General features: G+C 39.9%; 1 protein-coding gene across 1 annotated transcript in view; it reads right to left on the bottom strand.

Annotated features, from left to right (window-relative positions):
* Positions 1-15,239, bottom strand: part of clcn2a (chloride channel, voltage-sensitive 2a) — a 60,384-nt gene that overhangs the window by 16,279 nt on the left and 28,866 nt on the right. The window contains exons 3-12 of the mRNA XM_082512163.1: positions 14,015-14,146; positions 13,071-13,199; positions 12,601-12,734; positions 12,160-12,240; positions 9,711-9,734; positions 9,179-9,257; positions 6,284-6,409; positions 4,818-4,902; positions 4,270-4,371; positions 1,695-1,779 (exon numbers count right to left, since the gene is read on the bottom strand). Of these exons, the coding sequence (XP_082368289.1) occupies positions 1,695-1,779; positions 4,270-4,371; positions 4,818-4,902; positions 6,284-6,409; positions 9,179-9,257; positions 9,711-9,734; positions 12,160-12,240; positions 12,601-12,734; positions 13,071-13,199; positions 14,015-14,146 (977 nt within the window). The remainder of the gene's footprint in view (positions 1-1,694; positions 1,780-4,269; positions 4,372-4,817; positions 4,903-6,283; positions 6,410-9,178; positions 9,258-9,710; positions 9,735-12,159; positions 12,241-12,600; positions 12,735-13,070; positions 13,200-14,014; positions 14,147-15,239) is intronic.

The following is a 15,239-nucleotide window of genomic DNA, read 5'->3' as shown; positions in this document are numbered from 1 at the left end:
GGAGGCATCAGAGTCTATCCCAGCAGGACGCACAGGTCGCCAGCCCATCACGAGGATAACACAGAGACAGACAACAACACACTCTCGCATTCACACCTCCTGCTTATTTAGAATCACTAGCTAACCTAACAGGCATGTCTTTGAGCCCTGGTAGGAAACCCACACAGACACAGGGAGAACATGCAAACTCCACACAGGAAGGTCCGAACCCAGTGTCTACTGGCTGCGAGGAGACGGTGTTGATCAATTTTGCTCCGTCATGTGTAAGTTTTGACATCTGTGCTTTAAATGTGCCAAATTACACCAAAGATTACACTTTTTTTCCCTTTTACACACAAAATCATCTCAATAGACTGAGAAGTAACCACAAAACTGACTCACGAGCAGTTTCATGGCCAAGTGCTGACCGTTTTTGTCATTTTTTTTATGAGGAAGGATTTTAAGGAGATTAAAGTTCTCAATGTCATTCAAAGTGCTGTGATTACATTTAGCAGCTGTTTATGGAAGCTGCACAAATGTTAGGATAGACATCCAGGTAAAAAGTCCTCCCACACAAATTCAACAGCTCTGCGTATAGAAGAGTGGTGATAGCTGTTTGGCGACTGCTGGATTAGATGTGTAACTGCTCTGTAAAATAAATGCGTGAATTGATCTGACATGACTGAATTATGAACTATTATCAGCTCTGTTTAAACTGCATACAATTGTGTGTACTTTACAGTATAAGAGAGCACATATTTGTCCCATAGTGGGTTCTCTTCATTGGCTCCCTTTTAAATCCAGAATCAATTCTAACGTCCTTCTTCTCAAAAGATCCTGAATAATCAGGCCTATCTTATCTTAGAGATATCCTATTACAATATCACCGTAAAAAAGCACTTCAGTCTCAGACAGTGGGCTTACTTGTGGCCCCTAGAATGTTTAAAAGTACAATGGGAGGTGAAACCAGCTCCCAGTTTGGATTCAGGAGACAGACACCCTCTCTACTTTTATGATTAAGCTCAAAACTGTTTTTAAAAAAGCAGATCGTTAGGCGTATGGCAACCCCGAATCCTCTCTTAGTTATGCTGCAATAGGCCTAGCCTGCTGGGGCTTCCCATGATGGACCTAGTGCTTCTTCTTCATCTCTTTTTACTCACTATGTGTTTATACATCACTTTGTATTTAATAATTATTTAATAATAATAATAATAATATGTGACTTCTACAGTGTGTCTTTTTTCCTGTCGTTCTCCTATCTCTTCCTGTAGAAAGAGAGTTTTTCCTTCCCACTGTTGCAAAGTGCTTGCTCGTAGGGGGTCTTCTGATTGTTGGGATTGTTACTTTACAATATGAAGTGCCTTGAGGCAACTGTTGTTGTGATTTGGTGCGATAAAAATGAAATAGAATTGAACTGACAGCTGCTTTTAATACTGAAGAAAAGTTCTGGAGCATCCCCACTCCACTCCCAGATACAGAGTTACACTGCTGAAATAAATAAAAAAAATTATATATAAATAAAAATTAAGATCTTGCTGCAGTCTTCCTTTTCTGATTCCCAGTGATTAGACTACATCTGTCCCCGTGCTTTGGGAATAGCCTTTAAGCCCTCTTGAAGCCTTTATGTAGGCTTCATTTAAAATGACCATCAATCATCTCACAACAGTCATCGCATGCTTCCATACTGTCAAAGGAGTGTGAAAGTATTTTTTCACCTGTCCAGCCATGAACTGTCCGAAGCCCGGAGGGAACGTGAGTGTGGAGATCAGCAGGGTGACAAGCGCAGGATACACCAGACGCCTGACAGGAAGAGATGGACTGTGGGGTCATTAATGAGTGTGCTTGACACACTGTATGTGCATACCTAGTTTCTTGGTGGTGTGGAAAGAGAGAGATAGTGTATAAATAGCTCCCGATGACGTGTGTGAAACCGACCCAATTCATACAAGAGATTTACCTACATTTCCCAGGACTACATTAGCTTTGTGACATAGAGTGTGAGGCCAATTTTAAATAGAAGCATAGGAGCACATGGGCAGGATGTTCATGATCCTTGTGTTTAGTTAGAGTTTAACCAGCTAAAATGTGTCAGTGTGTGTGGTTGTGTTTTTAGATGTGTCTTTAATATCTGACATATGCTTATTGGTTTTAAGGCAGAGTAAGATGAGAAGATCATAATACTGTTATTATTTCAGTTTGTTAAATATGAAGTTAAAGCCAACAGATGATAGCTTAACTGAGTATAAAGACTGGAAACTAAAGAGTATAATTATATATATATGACGGACAGAACAGTGCAGTCTGAAAATAAAAAAAACAACACAAAGTGCTTTTTCCCCCCCTATTTCCCACAGAGGGTTGTAAAAAAGACTAGTGGAAAATTAAGCTTGTAGTAAAATGCCTAATGAATTTATGATTTCAGTCACTAGTTTATGTCCTCTTGAATACAACATGATACTCATTTTATAGCTTCCCAGTTCCCACAGATGGTGACACCCAAAAATGCTCAGCTTGAGGCTTCCAAATGAGCCGACACTTGCCATGTCCATCTTTTACATACAGTCTATGTTGGAAACAGCTAGCCTTGCACTCAAAGCTCCTAGATTTACAAGCTTTGTCTTTATTTGGCTCCTTTGTACACAAGTCAAAACATCAACCTGAAAAGTTGCTGTTTTACAATAAGTTATTTGAAAGACTTTCTTCATATGCTGTAAAACTTTAGTTTTGTATGGATAAAAGTGAAAATAGTTGAGCGGGAAGAATGATACTTTGAGGAGATGATGAAGAAAATGAGAGTGATGAGGACGGATGGAGGAAAGGTAGTGAATTAGGAAGTGCAGAGACCAATAAAGATGAACTGACAGCAGCTTTGAAGAAGATGAAGCACGGCACTCTGGGACTATGGAGATGTCTAGAAGAGAGGGTAGTGGACCTTTTAACCAGATAAGGAGATTAAGTGTACTGGTACCTTCGTGAACAAGCAGGATGTGCAGAGCTATAGTAACTACAGTGGGAAAAAGTTGATGAGGCATACTATGAAAGTATGGCTAGGCTGAGAAGAGAGCTGACGATCAATGAGCAGCAGTATGAATTCATACAGATCCAGTGTTTGCTTTGAGGAGGTAACAGGGAATTGCACTGTGTCTTTGTGGAGTGGGAGAAAAGTATGTGAGGGTGGTGTAGGACATGTATGAGGAGGTGGGGGTGGGATTACACCGGGGATCTCCTCTGAGGCCCTTCTTGTTTGCAGTGATGTTGGATAGGTTGACAGATGAGGTCAGGCAGGACTTTCTGTGAACTCTGATGTTTGCAGATGACATTGTGTTCTGTAGTGAGAGTAAGAAGCAGCCGGAAAACTCTGGATAGGTGGAGGTATGCTCCGTAGAGAAGAGGAATGAAAGTCAGTAGAAGTAAGACAGAATATACGTATGTAGATGAGAGGGAGGCAGATGTAACTTGTGTAGCAGTGAAGCATAAGTAGTGAAGGTGGAGTTGAAATACCTGGGGTCAGCCATTCAAAGCAAAGGACTGCACACAAGAGAGACAAAGATGAGAGTGCAGGCCGGGTGGAGAGGGTGGAGATGAGTTTCAGGGGTGATTTGTGACAGAAGAACAGCAGCAAGAGTTAAAGAAAAGCTTTACAAGATGGTAGTGAGACCTGATAAAAAGACAGAGGGCTGAGCTGGAGGTGGCAGAGCTGGGAGTGAGCAGGATGGACAGAATTAGAAATGTGTAAATCAGTGGTTTGGAGACAAAGTTAGAGAGCCAAGGCTGAGATTGTTTGGACATGTGCAGATGAGGGACAGTGGACATGTCTGGTAAAGAATTCATGGATGTGGCGAAGGAGGACATGCAGAGGGTTAGTGTGACAGGATGCTAAGTGCAGGGTGAGATGGAAGCAGATGAAGTGCTTTAGAGCCTCATAAAGGGACCAGCTGAAAGAAGATGGATGAGGGAAAAAGTGTGTGTACAACTCACAGCAGGTTTGTGAGTTTGTGAGACAGTTTGTGCCTCAGAGTAAGAGCATGAAAAAAACGATGTTATACATTAGTCAGCTTTAGATGAGTTGGTTAGCTAGTTTCAGTACCCTGTGAAAGATCCACAGTCATTGTTTCCAGTCTCAGTTAAGCTAGCTTTCTGCTAGCAGTTGCAGTATTAATCGTTTCATCAAACTCTGTGAGTAATTTCCAAATATGTCAAACTGTTCCTTTAAGCTGGGCAAGGGGACGTTGGGTCTATGAATCTACAAATGTTTAATGATTTTGTGTAAGACTGGGGTGAGATACTTACTTCCTCAGCAAGAACTTGTTAATTGTCTTCTGCTTCCTCATGCACTCGACTATCAGCCGGTTCAGGTAGACAAACAGAGCTCCCCCAAAACCACACGCAATCCTACACACACACACACAGAGACACGGCTTGTTTGGCCTGTTGAAGGTAAAACAGAACAGCATTGTGGTGCAAAACAAAAGCAGCCACATGGAAAAAGAATTACCACAAATGAAACAAAGCTACAGTTTTGCTATGCCTGGTTAAGTCAGTCACAGTTGGAAGCTCTTTTCAAGGAAGCCAACCGATGTTAATTCATCGTTTCTCTCCATGAAGATACATCAAACAAATCACATTTGGCACGTTCTGATCTGGACCGAGCCTCTGCTTGTAATCAGCAGAGTAAAAAGTTAATTTCATGCCCCGTTCATCGAATACAAATCAACCTTCAGACTCTTAAAAGACTTGGGAGAACGGCAGAAAAGGAGCTCAGATCTCCTCAGTAACAGAAGCTGCTTGGGGATCAGGGCTCCGTTTAATGTGGCGCCAGTCCAGAGAAACACACTCACCCCAGTATGGCAAAGGCTGGCAGCTCCTGAAGGTCAAACGGGAAGTCCAGACGGAAACGGGTCTTAAAGAGAGCAGTGATGGTCTCTGAGAAAAAGAAGACTGTTCTCACTCTGCTATACAGCAATCTGTTATGAATGAAAACTGGCTTTTAAACTGAACCACTAAAGACAACCACTTACCTCATCACGCCTCTTAAAGATATACTTATATATACTGAATTACATTTTATATAGAGTCTCATTAAAGTAGCCACCATGTTAGGTACACCTAGTAACTTGTTAAATTGAATTGGAAAGGGGTTCCCTTTTCGATTAAGTTCACCCTTTTATATGAAAGAGATCCACTTTGGCCTTCAGAAATGCATTAATTCTTAATGGCAGAGATTTAACAAGGTGCTGGAAACACTTCGCATGACATGATAGCATCACACAGTAGCTGTGGGTTTGTCAGCTACACATCCTGATCATGTCCTGATGATCCTGATCCATCATGATGTGAATCCCCTGTTTTACCACATCCCAAAGGAGGTCATCTGAGTACAATGAACTTAGTGTCATGTTCAGGGACAATAATTTTGAGATGATTTGAGTTTTGTGACATGGTGGAAATGATCAGCAACAATGTTCAGGTCGGCCGTGGTGTCGTGCGCAAAGACAGTAGAGAAAGGACTATTACACTAGCACCACCAGCTTCAATCACTGATAAAAGGCAGGATGGAGCCATGCTTCCATGTTGTCCATGCTGAATTCTAACCCTATGATTTGAAGGTCACATCAGAAATTAAGATAAATCAGACTAGACAACATTTATCCAATCCTCTATTGTCCAGTTTTGGTGAGCCTGAGTAAATCGTAGCCTCAGTTTCCAGTTCTTAGCTGACAGAAGCAGCACCTGGTGTGGTCTTCTGCTGCTTCAGCGCTCTCTTTCAATGACTGACATGATGTAAATTTCCGAGATGCTCTTCTGTATGTCTTGGTTGTAATAAGTGTTTGTTGGGGTTTCTGTTGCTTTCCTGTCAGCTTGAAGCATTCAGGCCGTTCTCCTTTGACCTTTGACATCAACAAGGCATTTTCGCCCACAGAACTGCCTCTCACTAGATATTTTTTTGCTTTTTCAGACCATTTTCTGTAAACCCTAGAGGTAGTTGTGTGGACTGTGTAGATCAGCAGTTTCTGAAGTACTCTGAGCATCAGTCTGGAACTGACAAACATGCAACATTTAAAGTTGTTTAAATCACCTTTCTTCCCCATTCTGATGCTCCAGCAGGTCGTCTTGACCATGTTTAGATACCTAAATGCACTGAGTAGCTTCCACGTGACTGGCTGATTAGATTTATTTTAACGAGCAGTTGAATAGATGTACCTAATGAAAGGGTCGGTGAGTTTAAATTAACTCGTTTAATTGCATATTATGATATTTTTCTTGAAACAGACCTGGAAGAGTCTGTTTCTGTTTTGTACTTTACCTTCCTCCTGATTCCAGACAGCAAGCACTCTGAATATGAAGGCGCTGAAGGTGGCAGCGAAGAAGCCCCTCCAGTAGTTCCTCACAGCAAAAAATGTTGACGTGACCTCAATACTGAACAGCACCCCTGCAACGCACAAACATACATACAGAGAGTGAGCCGTTCCCAGAGCCCAACTGCAGTCAAGAAAGCAGCAAATTCTCAACTTTATTTTAATATCAGATATTCTAGCAAAGAGCTATTCTCAGGCTTTCACCTTATAATTATTTAACTATCAGATGATCTCTATAAATCGTGACCTTCCTTAACTGATTCATGTAGTCTATAACATTTTAGAAAAACACAAAAATACCACAGTAGCTGCATATTTAGCTTCAGTGACTCAGTGAATCAATTAAATACTTCAGCTCTGATCATCACGGCTATAATCTTTTGTTATTTTCTCATGGATTTTCAGCATTTTGCAAAAAACCCAACAAAGATTTCTAACTCGCAGGACCTGTTTGTTTGCTTGTTTGGAAATGCCACACAGCTACATGAATCGTGTCTCGGTGAATGTGCAGTACATACTGTACTGTTGTCAGTATGAGTTTGTCTAGTCGTTCTAAATAAATGAGACAGGGTGTCAATCACGCCCCAAAAACAAGTTCCTCTTGTCGCTTGTGGCCACAAGCATCCATTCTATATGGCTCAAATGATGCAGACGAGAAGACATTGATCAAAATAATTATAACTTAAGGTCCTCTTTACAGCTTTTATTAGTCTTGTCATTGTCATTAAGCATAGATTAAAATGCTAAAGAACATGTCACTCTATTCAAACCGCTGTGAAAGAATGGGCACCTTTATTTAGCAAGCAAATTTCAAACACAGAAGTGAATTCACACGACAATTAAAACCTTCTGAACAACCCGACTCATGAAGAACGTCAATTAAGAAAGAAGAAAATAAGGTCTAACAAAAAATCTTATAATGAAGCAGAAGATGGAAATTCACCCTAATAATCAACAATTAGAGCAAAGGTCGAGAAGTACTTGAAGTTCTCAGGGGAAAAAAATGGAAATTTTAGCATTTGCATAAGTGGGCGAGTCCATCTGTTGAAGAAGATGGTAAGATGCAGTCGAATGCAGAACAACCACCGAGTGATACCAAGTATGATTCATCATGTGAGCATCCACGGAAAACCACTTTAATCTGAGGATTTTAACGTGGCTCTAATGTGGATGATTATGATCTTCACCCTTGAGAAAACATAATCCTAATCCCCGCTGCACCACAAGTATCAACAGCCAACAGTTAAACAGGACCACTAAGACACAACGTCATCCATTTAAAGACATAAATCTAATAATCACTCTTTTTTAACCCACGTTGATCCCTATCAGCTCCTGCAGAGCAGAAGCTCCTCAGCTGCTCGAAGTCGCCAAAAGCACCACAAATTTGAGAATTATCTGTATGTTTAACGCTAAGTACAACAATTCCTCACTGTTTTCATGTTATAGTTTGGTGCATTAGTATTATAAAATATCATTTAGATCACTTTCAAAGTAATTTAAAGAGTTGATCAAGTAAAAGTTGATAACAATGCTCAAAGGGTTATCTAAAGTTACAGGAAACATTAACATTCATGGACACATGAGCATTTGGCAGCTGACAGAGTTTGCTTCTCTGAATGAAAAGCAGTTTTTAAAGTTTTAATGTAGTTTCACATGGGACTGTATATTAACCATCAGTGAATACGGTAGATTTACATTTGAACTTGAAGCCAACTTAATTTATCAGTATGAGGAAGGTTTAGTCTGCTAAAACGGTGAGAACGGAAGAGCTGAAGGTGTTAAAACTTCAGCAGTGCTGACTTCACTGTTAGAGCTGTGGCGGTCTATCAAAATAAATATGTTGCCGACAGCAGTTAAAGAGGATTGGTATTAAGTAGTAAAAAGAAAAACAAAATAAGTGATCATTCAAATACACATATAAAGCCAAAGAGGCATACATACAGTAGGTTGGGTCATATAGTCATGTGGGTTTAAGCCCATCAATCAATCAATCAATCAATCAATCAAAGTGGAGCACCTAAAAGAAGACGTGTGTACCCTCAGGACCAAATATGGTGTTACACATATCTTAATCTATATGTGGCTGTATAAGATGGGTTGTTTTGTGGTTACAACCCAATTTAAAATGCTGTGTGTAATATGGTTAATTGGGATCCTGGAGAAGACCAGAACGTGTCAGTCTACCAATTAAGTTCTCCTAACTAAATGACAAATAGAGCAAAGTTTCTGGCTCAACTTCACCCAATTAAGGAGCGCGTGAAGGAGAGGAAAAGGTCTGAAGAGGTTAAAACTCCAGCAAAGCTTGAAAAGAGCATTTGAAGAGGAGTGTTTGCAGACTTTTTTTTAGCTAGAAACGGTGTATGCCGTACACTCACTCCACTCTGTAAAAAAACAGTACAGTTCAAAGAAATCATTAAAAGGCCAAAATTAGCATGACTGTCATAGCCATGATGAGTATGTGTAAATGTCTGACCACAACTGTATTAATAAATATTTTAACCTCATGGCATGTTCACGTGTAGCCTAAAAACATGCATTTTGACATCAAGCATTAAAAGAAAAGTGCTAAAGCTGGAGAGAAGAGTTGGGCTTGTTATGTGCTGCTGTATCATAGGATGACATAAGCTGTTAATGAATGAAATGCGCAATATTCCTTCCTATGGACAGCCATTAGACTGAGAGTCAGACTTTGAGAACCTTGGATTTAGACAAATATACTGGCTAAGACTGGCATCTTCGGCTGCTAGTGGGGTAAATATTCTCTTCATCTAATTAGCTCCTGTAAATGTCTCACATAATTAAATCCAGTTCAATCAGAGGCTACAGTCGTGTTGACTTACCTCCAATAGGAGCAGCAAAGCAGCAGCCCACACCCACCGCACAGGCAGCCGACAGCATCTCCGTGTTCCTCAACTCATTCTGTCCAACAAGGGTCAGATACACGCACATACCAATACACGCAGAGCAGTGCATTCAAGCAAATACACACACATTCAAATCCCAAGAGGTGCACGTTTATTTGCAAATGCCACAAACGTACATCCAGAACCAGTTTTATTTTACAAACGCAGCAGTTTGACTGCAAAGCTGCTGTTTGCACACATTCGACAAGATTACTTATATATGATTGGAGTTTGATGGGAGGCTATAACTGAAAAACCATGATTGAGGGTTGAAATCATGAAATGAGATGTTTGTGTCGAAGCAAAAGCAACACAGAATGATGCCTCTCTGCGATGGTTCACTGAACAGAATCTAGCACAGCGCAGACAAATGGAAAGACATCAATCTGTCTCAGCTCTCAAATGGACAGCTTGAATTAATGTTGATGGGATTGGAAATAAAGAAACTATCCGAGTCATGCATTCGTACCTTGCTTCCTTCAAAGGGCTCTTCCTTTAGCAGTAAAAGTGAAAAGAGGACAGACATGTGTGAGTGTAGTGGTTACCTTTTTTTAAATGTATGTTTTTTTTTATCTTCCTCCTGGAAGACATCCAAGTTATTATTCAAAGCAAGCAGACCCAAACAAGCAGCGAATGAGCTTCAGCAAACAATCCTGATTTTACTGTGAACTGAATTAACATTTTCCCAGACTGATTAGGTTTAGTGGTCCCTGCACTATTTGAGTCGTTCTAACTGTGCTGACACGTGTTTTTCTTCCTTCACATCACTGCAGCCTATCTTCCTCCACGCTGATGTGGCTGTTGATGCAAGGAGGAGAGGCACATCACAGTATCCAGTGGAGAAATAGACAGAAGCTCAGGGTGAAGTCTCACATGAGTGGAGGTGAGAGTCCGTCCTGGGGAACGGCAGAAAGTCGAAGAAATGTCAAAGATTTTTCAAATAAAAACTGCATGTGCGTGTGTTATTCGCCCTTCACAGTGATTATACTCAAATAAGGAGGAAGGTGATAAATCATGAAATTACAGGCTTAAGGATTTACATGATTTATTCCACATTTGCCTTTATTTGCCTCCCACTTGTGTGAGTTAACGTGTATGTGCACATATCAGTGGCACTCTCAGCAAAGCGTGGTACACACTTACATGTAAGCTCTTCGTCTGCTGGTTTGAGTTTACACACAGAAATGATAAAGTAGTTTAGCTCAGTTTAGCTTTAGGCTCATTCTCGGGGACTTGGTATTGGATCAGTGCAATACTTTGTTGCATCTTGTAACTATGTAACCCACTGACTTGTGTTATATAAATGATTTTTTTTTAGAAATGAAAAAATACACCTCAAACATGCACTATGAAAATGTCTGAACCTTTTATGTTCACTGTCATTACCATTTGATTTATAGCCTATAACACATTTAAACAATAGAAGTTGACCTTCAATGACAGGCACGTTTACAGTCCAGGTTTCCAAAAAAAAGTTCCAACATACATGAAAATCTGACTGGTCTGTTTTATTGTGTTAGTTAATTACTGAAGAAAATAAAAGTCACAGTGATTTAGCTAGCATCGCACAGGTACTACTAAGAACCCCCCCACCACTTTTTTTTTTTTACTTCTCGTTCATGTTAAGCCACTACTAAAGATCATTAACTTGTGTTTTCTTTTTTTCGTAGTTTGTAATATCATCTGCTGCCCTTTCCTCAACCTGATTCTGCTGCAGGTCTCTTCCTCTTATCGGGGAGTTCTTCCTTCCCACCATTCCCAACCAATCTTATATCTTATAGTCTTTACCTTACAATTGAAAGTGGCTTAATATGACTGTTGTTATGAGTTAAAACTATATAAATAAAACTAAATATTAATTAATCCTTACTTCACTTTCTAATGTGTAATTTAACGAGTTCATTTGTAACTCATTATGCCCCTCTGAAACCCCTGCTGGTCTTGAAGTGGCAGCGTGATAAGGTGAGGGAGGGCCACCACTTCTTGTGAGAAGTTATCGAGCTCTCGTTATGCACTAAAAAGTTTAACTTAGTTAAACTAGCACCCTTTAGACTCCCTGCCTTCAAATTATGCTTCATCACTTCATCCAGGTCTCTCTTGGAAATGAGATTTTTAATCTCAATGAGATTTTTTACCTGGATAAATAAAGGATTAATAAATCCAACACATTTCAAAAGGTGCAACTTTTACTCAACTAGTGGCAAAAGCAATCACAAGGAGGGTTTTGGTGCAGCACTCTCTTTGCTACAGATAGTACCCTAGCCAATGCCTGCAACCACATCACGACCAACCAGGAAATACGCATTTTTCCCTAGCGACTGGAGGTTGCCAGGGGGGGGGTCACTGACTGGTCTTTGGCAGCAATGACCTGTAGTGACCCTTCATACAGTTTAGACCAGTGACAGTTATCTTTACAATGAATCTGTTGTTGTAGTGCTTCTGATAGTAATGTAAGGAAGTGGCTCTTTCACTTTTCCCCACTCATAAATTTGGGGAAACAAACACTCCCCAATATTGAGGCTAAAGTTAGGATCTAAACAGATCTCACTACAAATATCAGCATGTGTGACTCTGCAGCTGAATGTGAGCACAAAAGGGGTCAAATTAACAACTAGTGATGATGATTGATGAATAGAAGACAGAAATACATTTCAAAGTTTTCACACCAATTTTTCAAGCTTTTTTAAAAATTATTGTAAAGAGCCAAAAACAGCTTTCCTGTTTAATTAAAATCAGAGGCTCAATCTGACTGAAAACATTTGTGGACTTGAGCTGCAGACATACGAGAACTCATAAATTAGATTTGATCACAGACGATAACATGACACTTTTTATAGAAGTAAGCGGAAAGCCCTCAAACACAGTGCTGTGCTGCAGTCTGCTGGGACATCTGCATATCAGTTGTTCTCCATCCTCACCTTGTAAATCCCACCAAAAACAGCAGCCATAAATTTGCTCAGGAGAGCGGCGCACAGACTGGCAACATGAACGAAGGGTCCCTGTGAGGGAGGATAGAGAAAGGCAGACGTTAGAAGACAGGACACGACTAAAAGCACACTTAAAGACTAAGCAGAGCATGCTGCCTCCAAGATCAAGAGCATTATTCAAAAACCTTTGCACGATTAAACCACGCTCAGATGCAGATTCAAACTGCTTTATTACACCCTGGATGGGAAATGTAACTGCTATTAGCAGTAAATCACACTTTTATTTTGACAGCTCTGACTTTAATGAGACTAGAAGAGAGAACATTATTAAATCTTCCAGACCTACAAAAAAGCCTTTAATTCATTGGTTGTAATTTGTGAAGCCAAGAAGACTCTAATGGGTGAAGGCTAGGGGAAAAATAAACTCTCTACCTCCTTCCCCAGAGGCATTCCACTACCCAGCGCGCAGGTCAGACCAATCACTTTGGCAACAAAGGTCTTAAAAGTCAGATACTCCTTCAGGACCACCCCCCTGAGTATGGTCTTCATCTCTGGAATACCTGAACCTGAGACATGAAAAGATGCCAGGTGGGATGATGCAGTGCAGAGAAAAGATGAGTTGAAAGAAAGCAATTACACAGAGGGGGGTGGGGGAATAAATGAAGAGCAAGAGGAGACAGTAAGGGGAAAAGCTGATTGATATTCATATAGTTTTAGTATGCACATCTCATCAGAGCTATATTTAATGGATTTCCTGCAGATGCAATCACTAAGACATACAGCACATGTCCTTGGAGCCCTTATGGAGCACTACAGAGCCAATTACACAGAAATAAGACCATGAATTAGAATTTGAATATAAATACATATGTTTATGTCCACATTCTGTGTGCATGTCTTACCCACAGCCTGAGGCGCAAGTATCTGTGTGAATCCTGCAGAGAAAGTAATGAGGACTACAGGGTAGCTGATCCAGGCAATGTACTGCAGAAGCAAGTTACTGTCCAGTCCACCGTACATCCACTTCTGTGCTGCACACACACATATATAAGGAACTTCATTTCAGTATCATGCAGTACAAAACTAAACTAGTCAAAAACTATTCCCAATTAATTTTCTGTGACTCCTTTTCTCTTCTTCTTCTCTTCGACTGCTTCTCTGTGCTCTAACCTCAAATCTCTGCCTTTGATTTCCTCACCCTCAGCAACTCCTCTTTCATCCTACGAGCAAATTTACAGTTTCAAAAACAGAGGAAAAAAAACGAAAGCTACTAAACTAAGCCAGCTGTGTATTTCGCCATCTATTTTTCTTCACTCGTACCTGAAAAAAAGATCTTTTCAAAAATGTTCTGATGCTCAGAGAGGATGCGCTGGAAAACATCAGCATGGGCGGAAAAGATGGCGTGTTTGCTCAGTCATGGCTGAGTAGTGTTTTGTTAAAGTTAATGATGTGTCAACCTTTTCATTTTATTTTATTTTTTACAAGTTTTGGTTTTGTTTGAACACTTTTAGGAAAGAAATGTCAGGAAAAATAATCTGGTTTATTATAATTTATTGTGAGATTTTGGGAATTTTTTGTATCAAATACTGTATAGTTTCTATTCACATCACAGATGTTTGTAAAATCCCAGTTTGTTTGAAATGTGAATAGAAACCGTGATTTCTAAATATTATGAACCAATATTTCATCACAATTAAATTGTCTTCACAATGCACCTCTTAGCCGTTCATATGAAGCCTAACTCTTCGAGGTTTAATGCCGCCCCTGTGAGAACAGCATCACATTTGCTGTCTGTCCAGTCTTTCAAGCATCTCTCTCTCGTTTTTGGTATGCATCTCTTTCCTACCTTCTTGGCAGAAGGCGATGGCATAGTCCATCACCCAGCTGACCAGAGCCATGAGTAGCCCCAGCAGAATGAGGAAGATCCAGTCCTCCCCCACCCGTGAGATCAAGAACTTCTGGCAGCGAGATGCACACACTGAGGGCACAGAGAAACAGAGAGAGGGAATCAAAAGCAAAGAAATTCCAGGTGTGATGAGACTGCAGAGATATACTTGTTTGTATGCGACTCAAAGAAACACCAGTGTCAAGGAGAAAAGAGGAGAGGAGAAGGAAACTGAATTATAAATAATCAAACTGAATTATAAATAAGCTGAAAAAAGGAAGTCTAAATAATAAAACTTTTGAAAAAGATTCAAAACTGTGATATGATGTTGAATGGTTGAGTTAAAAAAGGTGTGAATAAAAGATTAATACACCCATTCATTTAAACGTAATAGGCATAGACATATGGCTGCTACATATACAGGCATATTAGCATATCTATATAGATATGCCTAACCAGGTTCGGGTCGCAAAACCAGAGAAGCGGTAAAAACCGGATGGATGGACATTTTTAGAGTGAAAACTGTCGGCTTCACTGTTACAAAGACTAACCAGCTTGTTAGGACTATGCTTGCCTGCCATAGCCCAGCTTTTAAAGAGGAAGTGTGACTTCTCTTTGGTAAATGTAACCTAAATTTCTTTGTGAGCTAGTTAAACCAAAAAAAAAAAAAAAAAGCTCACAAAAATTACTAATTGTCATATTTTGTTAAAGTCACATGATCACTCAACTCTACTACATATGGAAAAAATAATAACTCAGTTATATAAATAAACAACAACTAGTTGCATTCAAGGAACGTAACTTCTTTTGGTCCTACAAACTCAGTCACCCATTGGTTGCATTAATTAATATGTTTCAGCTGGCAACAAGTTATTTAACTCTAAACGGGACAGTGAGTAACTAAATTATTGGCCAGCATTAAACGATGAAAACAACTAAGGAGACTGCTGAAACTATTATAATAACAGTTCAAAGATAGTGGTAAACTATCATCTTTTAAGAAGAAATATGGAACTCACGACTATATTTCGACACATACACTGCAAAGAGATCTGAAGGGATTGGCAATAAACATCTGTGTAGACTTAAGAAAAACACTCATCAGTGAGACTAATCTGGAAAACAGGCTTCAGTTTGCCACATAAAGATTGGACCCTGGAGCAATGGAAAAAGCTCATGTGGTTTG

The sequence above is a fragment of the Aulonocara stuartgranti genome (genome assembly GCF_965226115.1).
Source record: "Aulonocara stuartgranti genome assembly, chromosome: 18".
In the NCBI taxonomy this organism is placed as follows: Eukaryota; Metazoa; Chordata; class Actinopteri; order Cichliformes; family Cichlidae; genus Aulonocara; species Aulonocara stuartgranti.
Note: the sequence above shows the minus strand (reverse complement) of the source record. Positions and strands in the feature narration are given on the sequence as shown.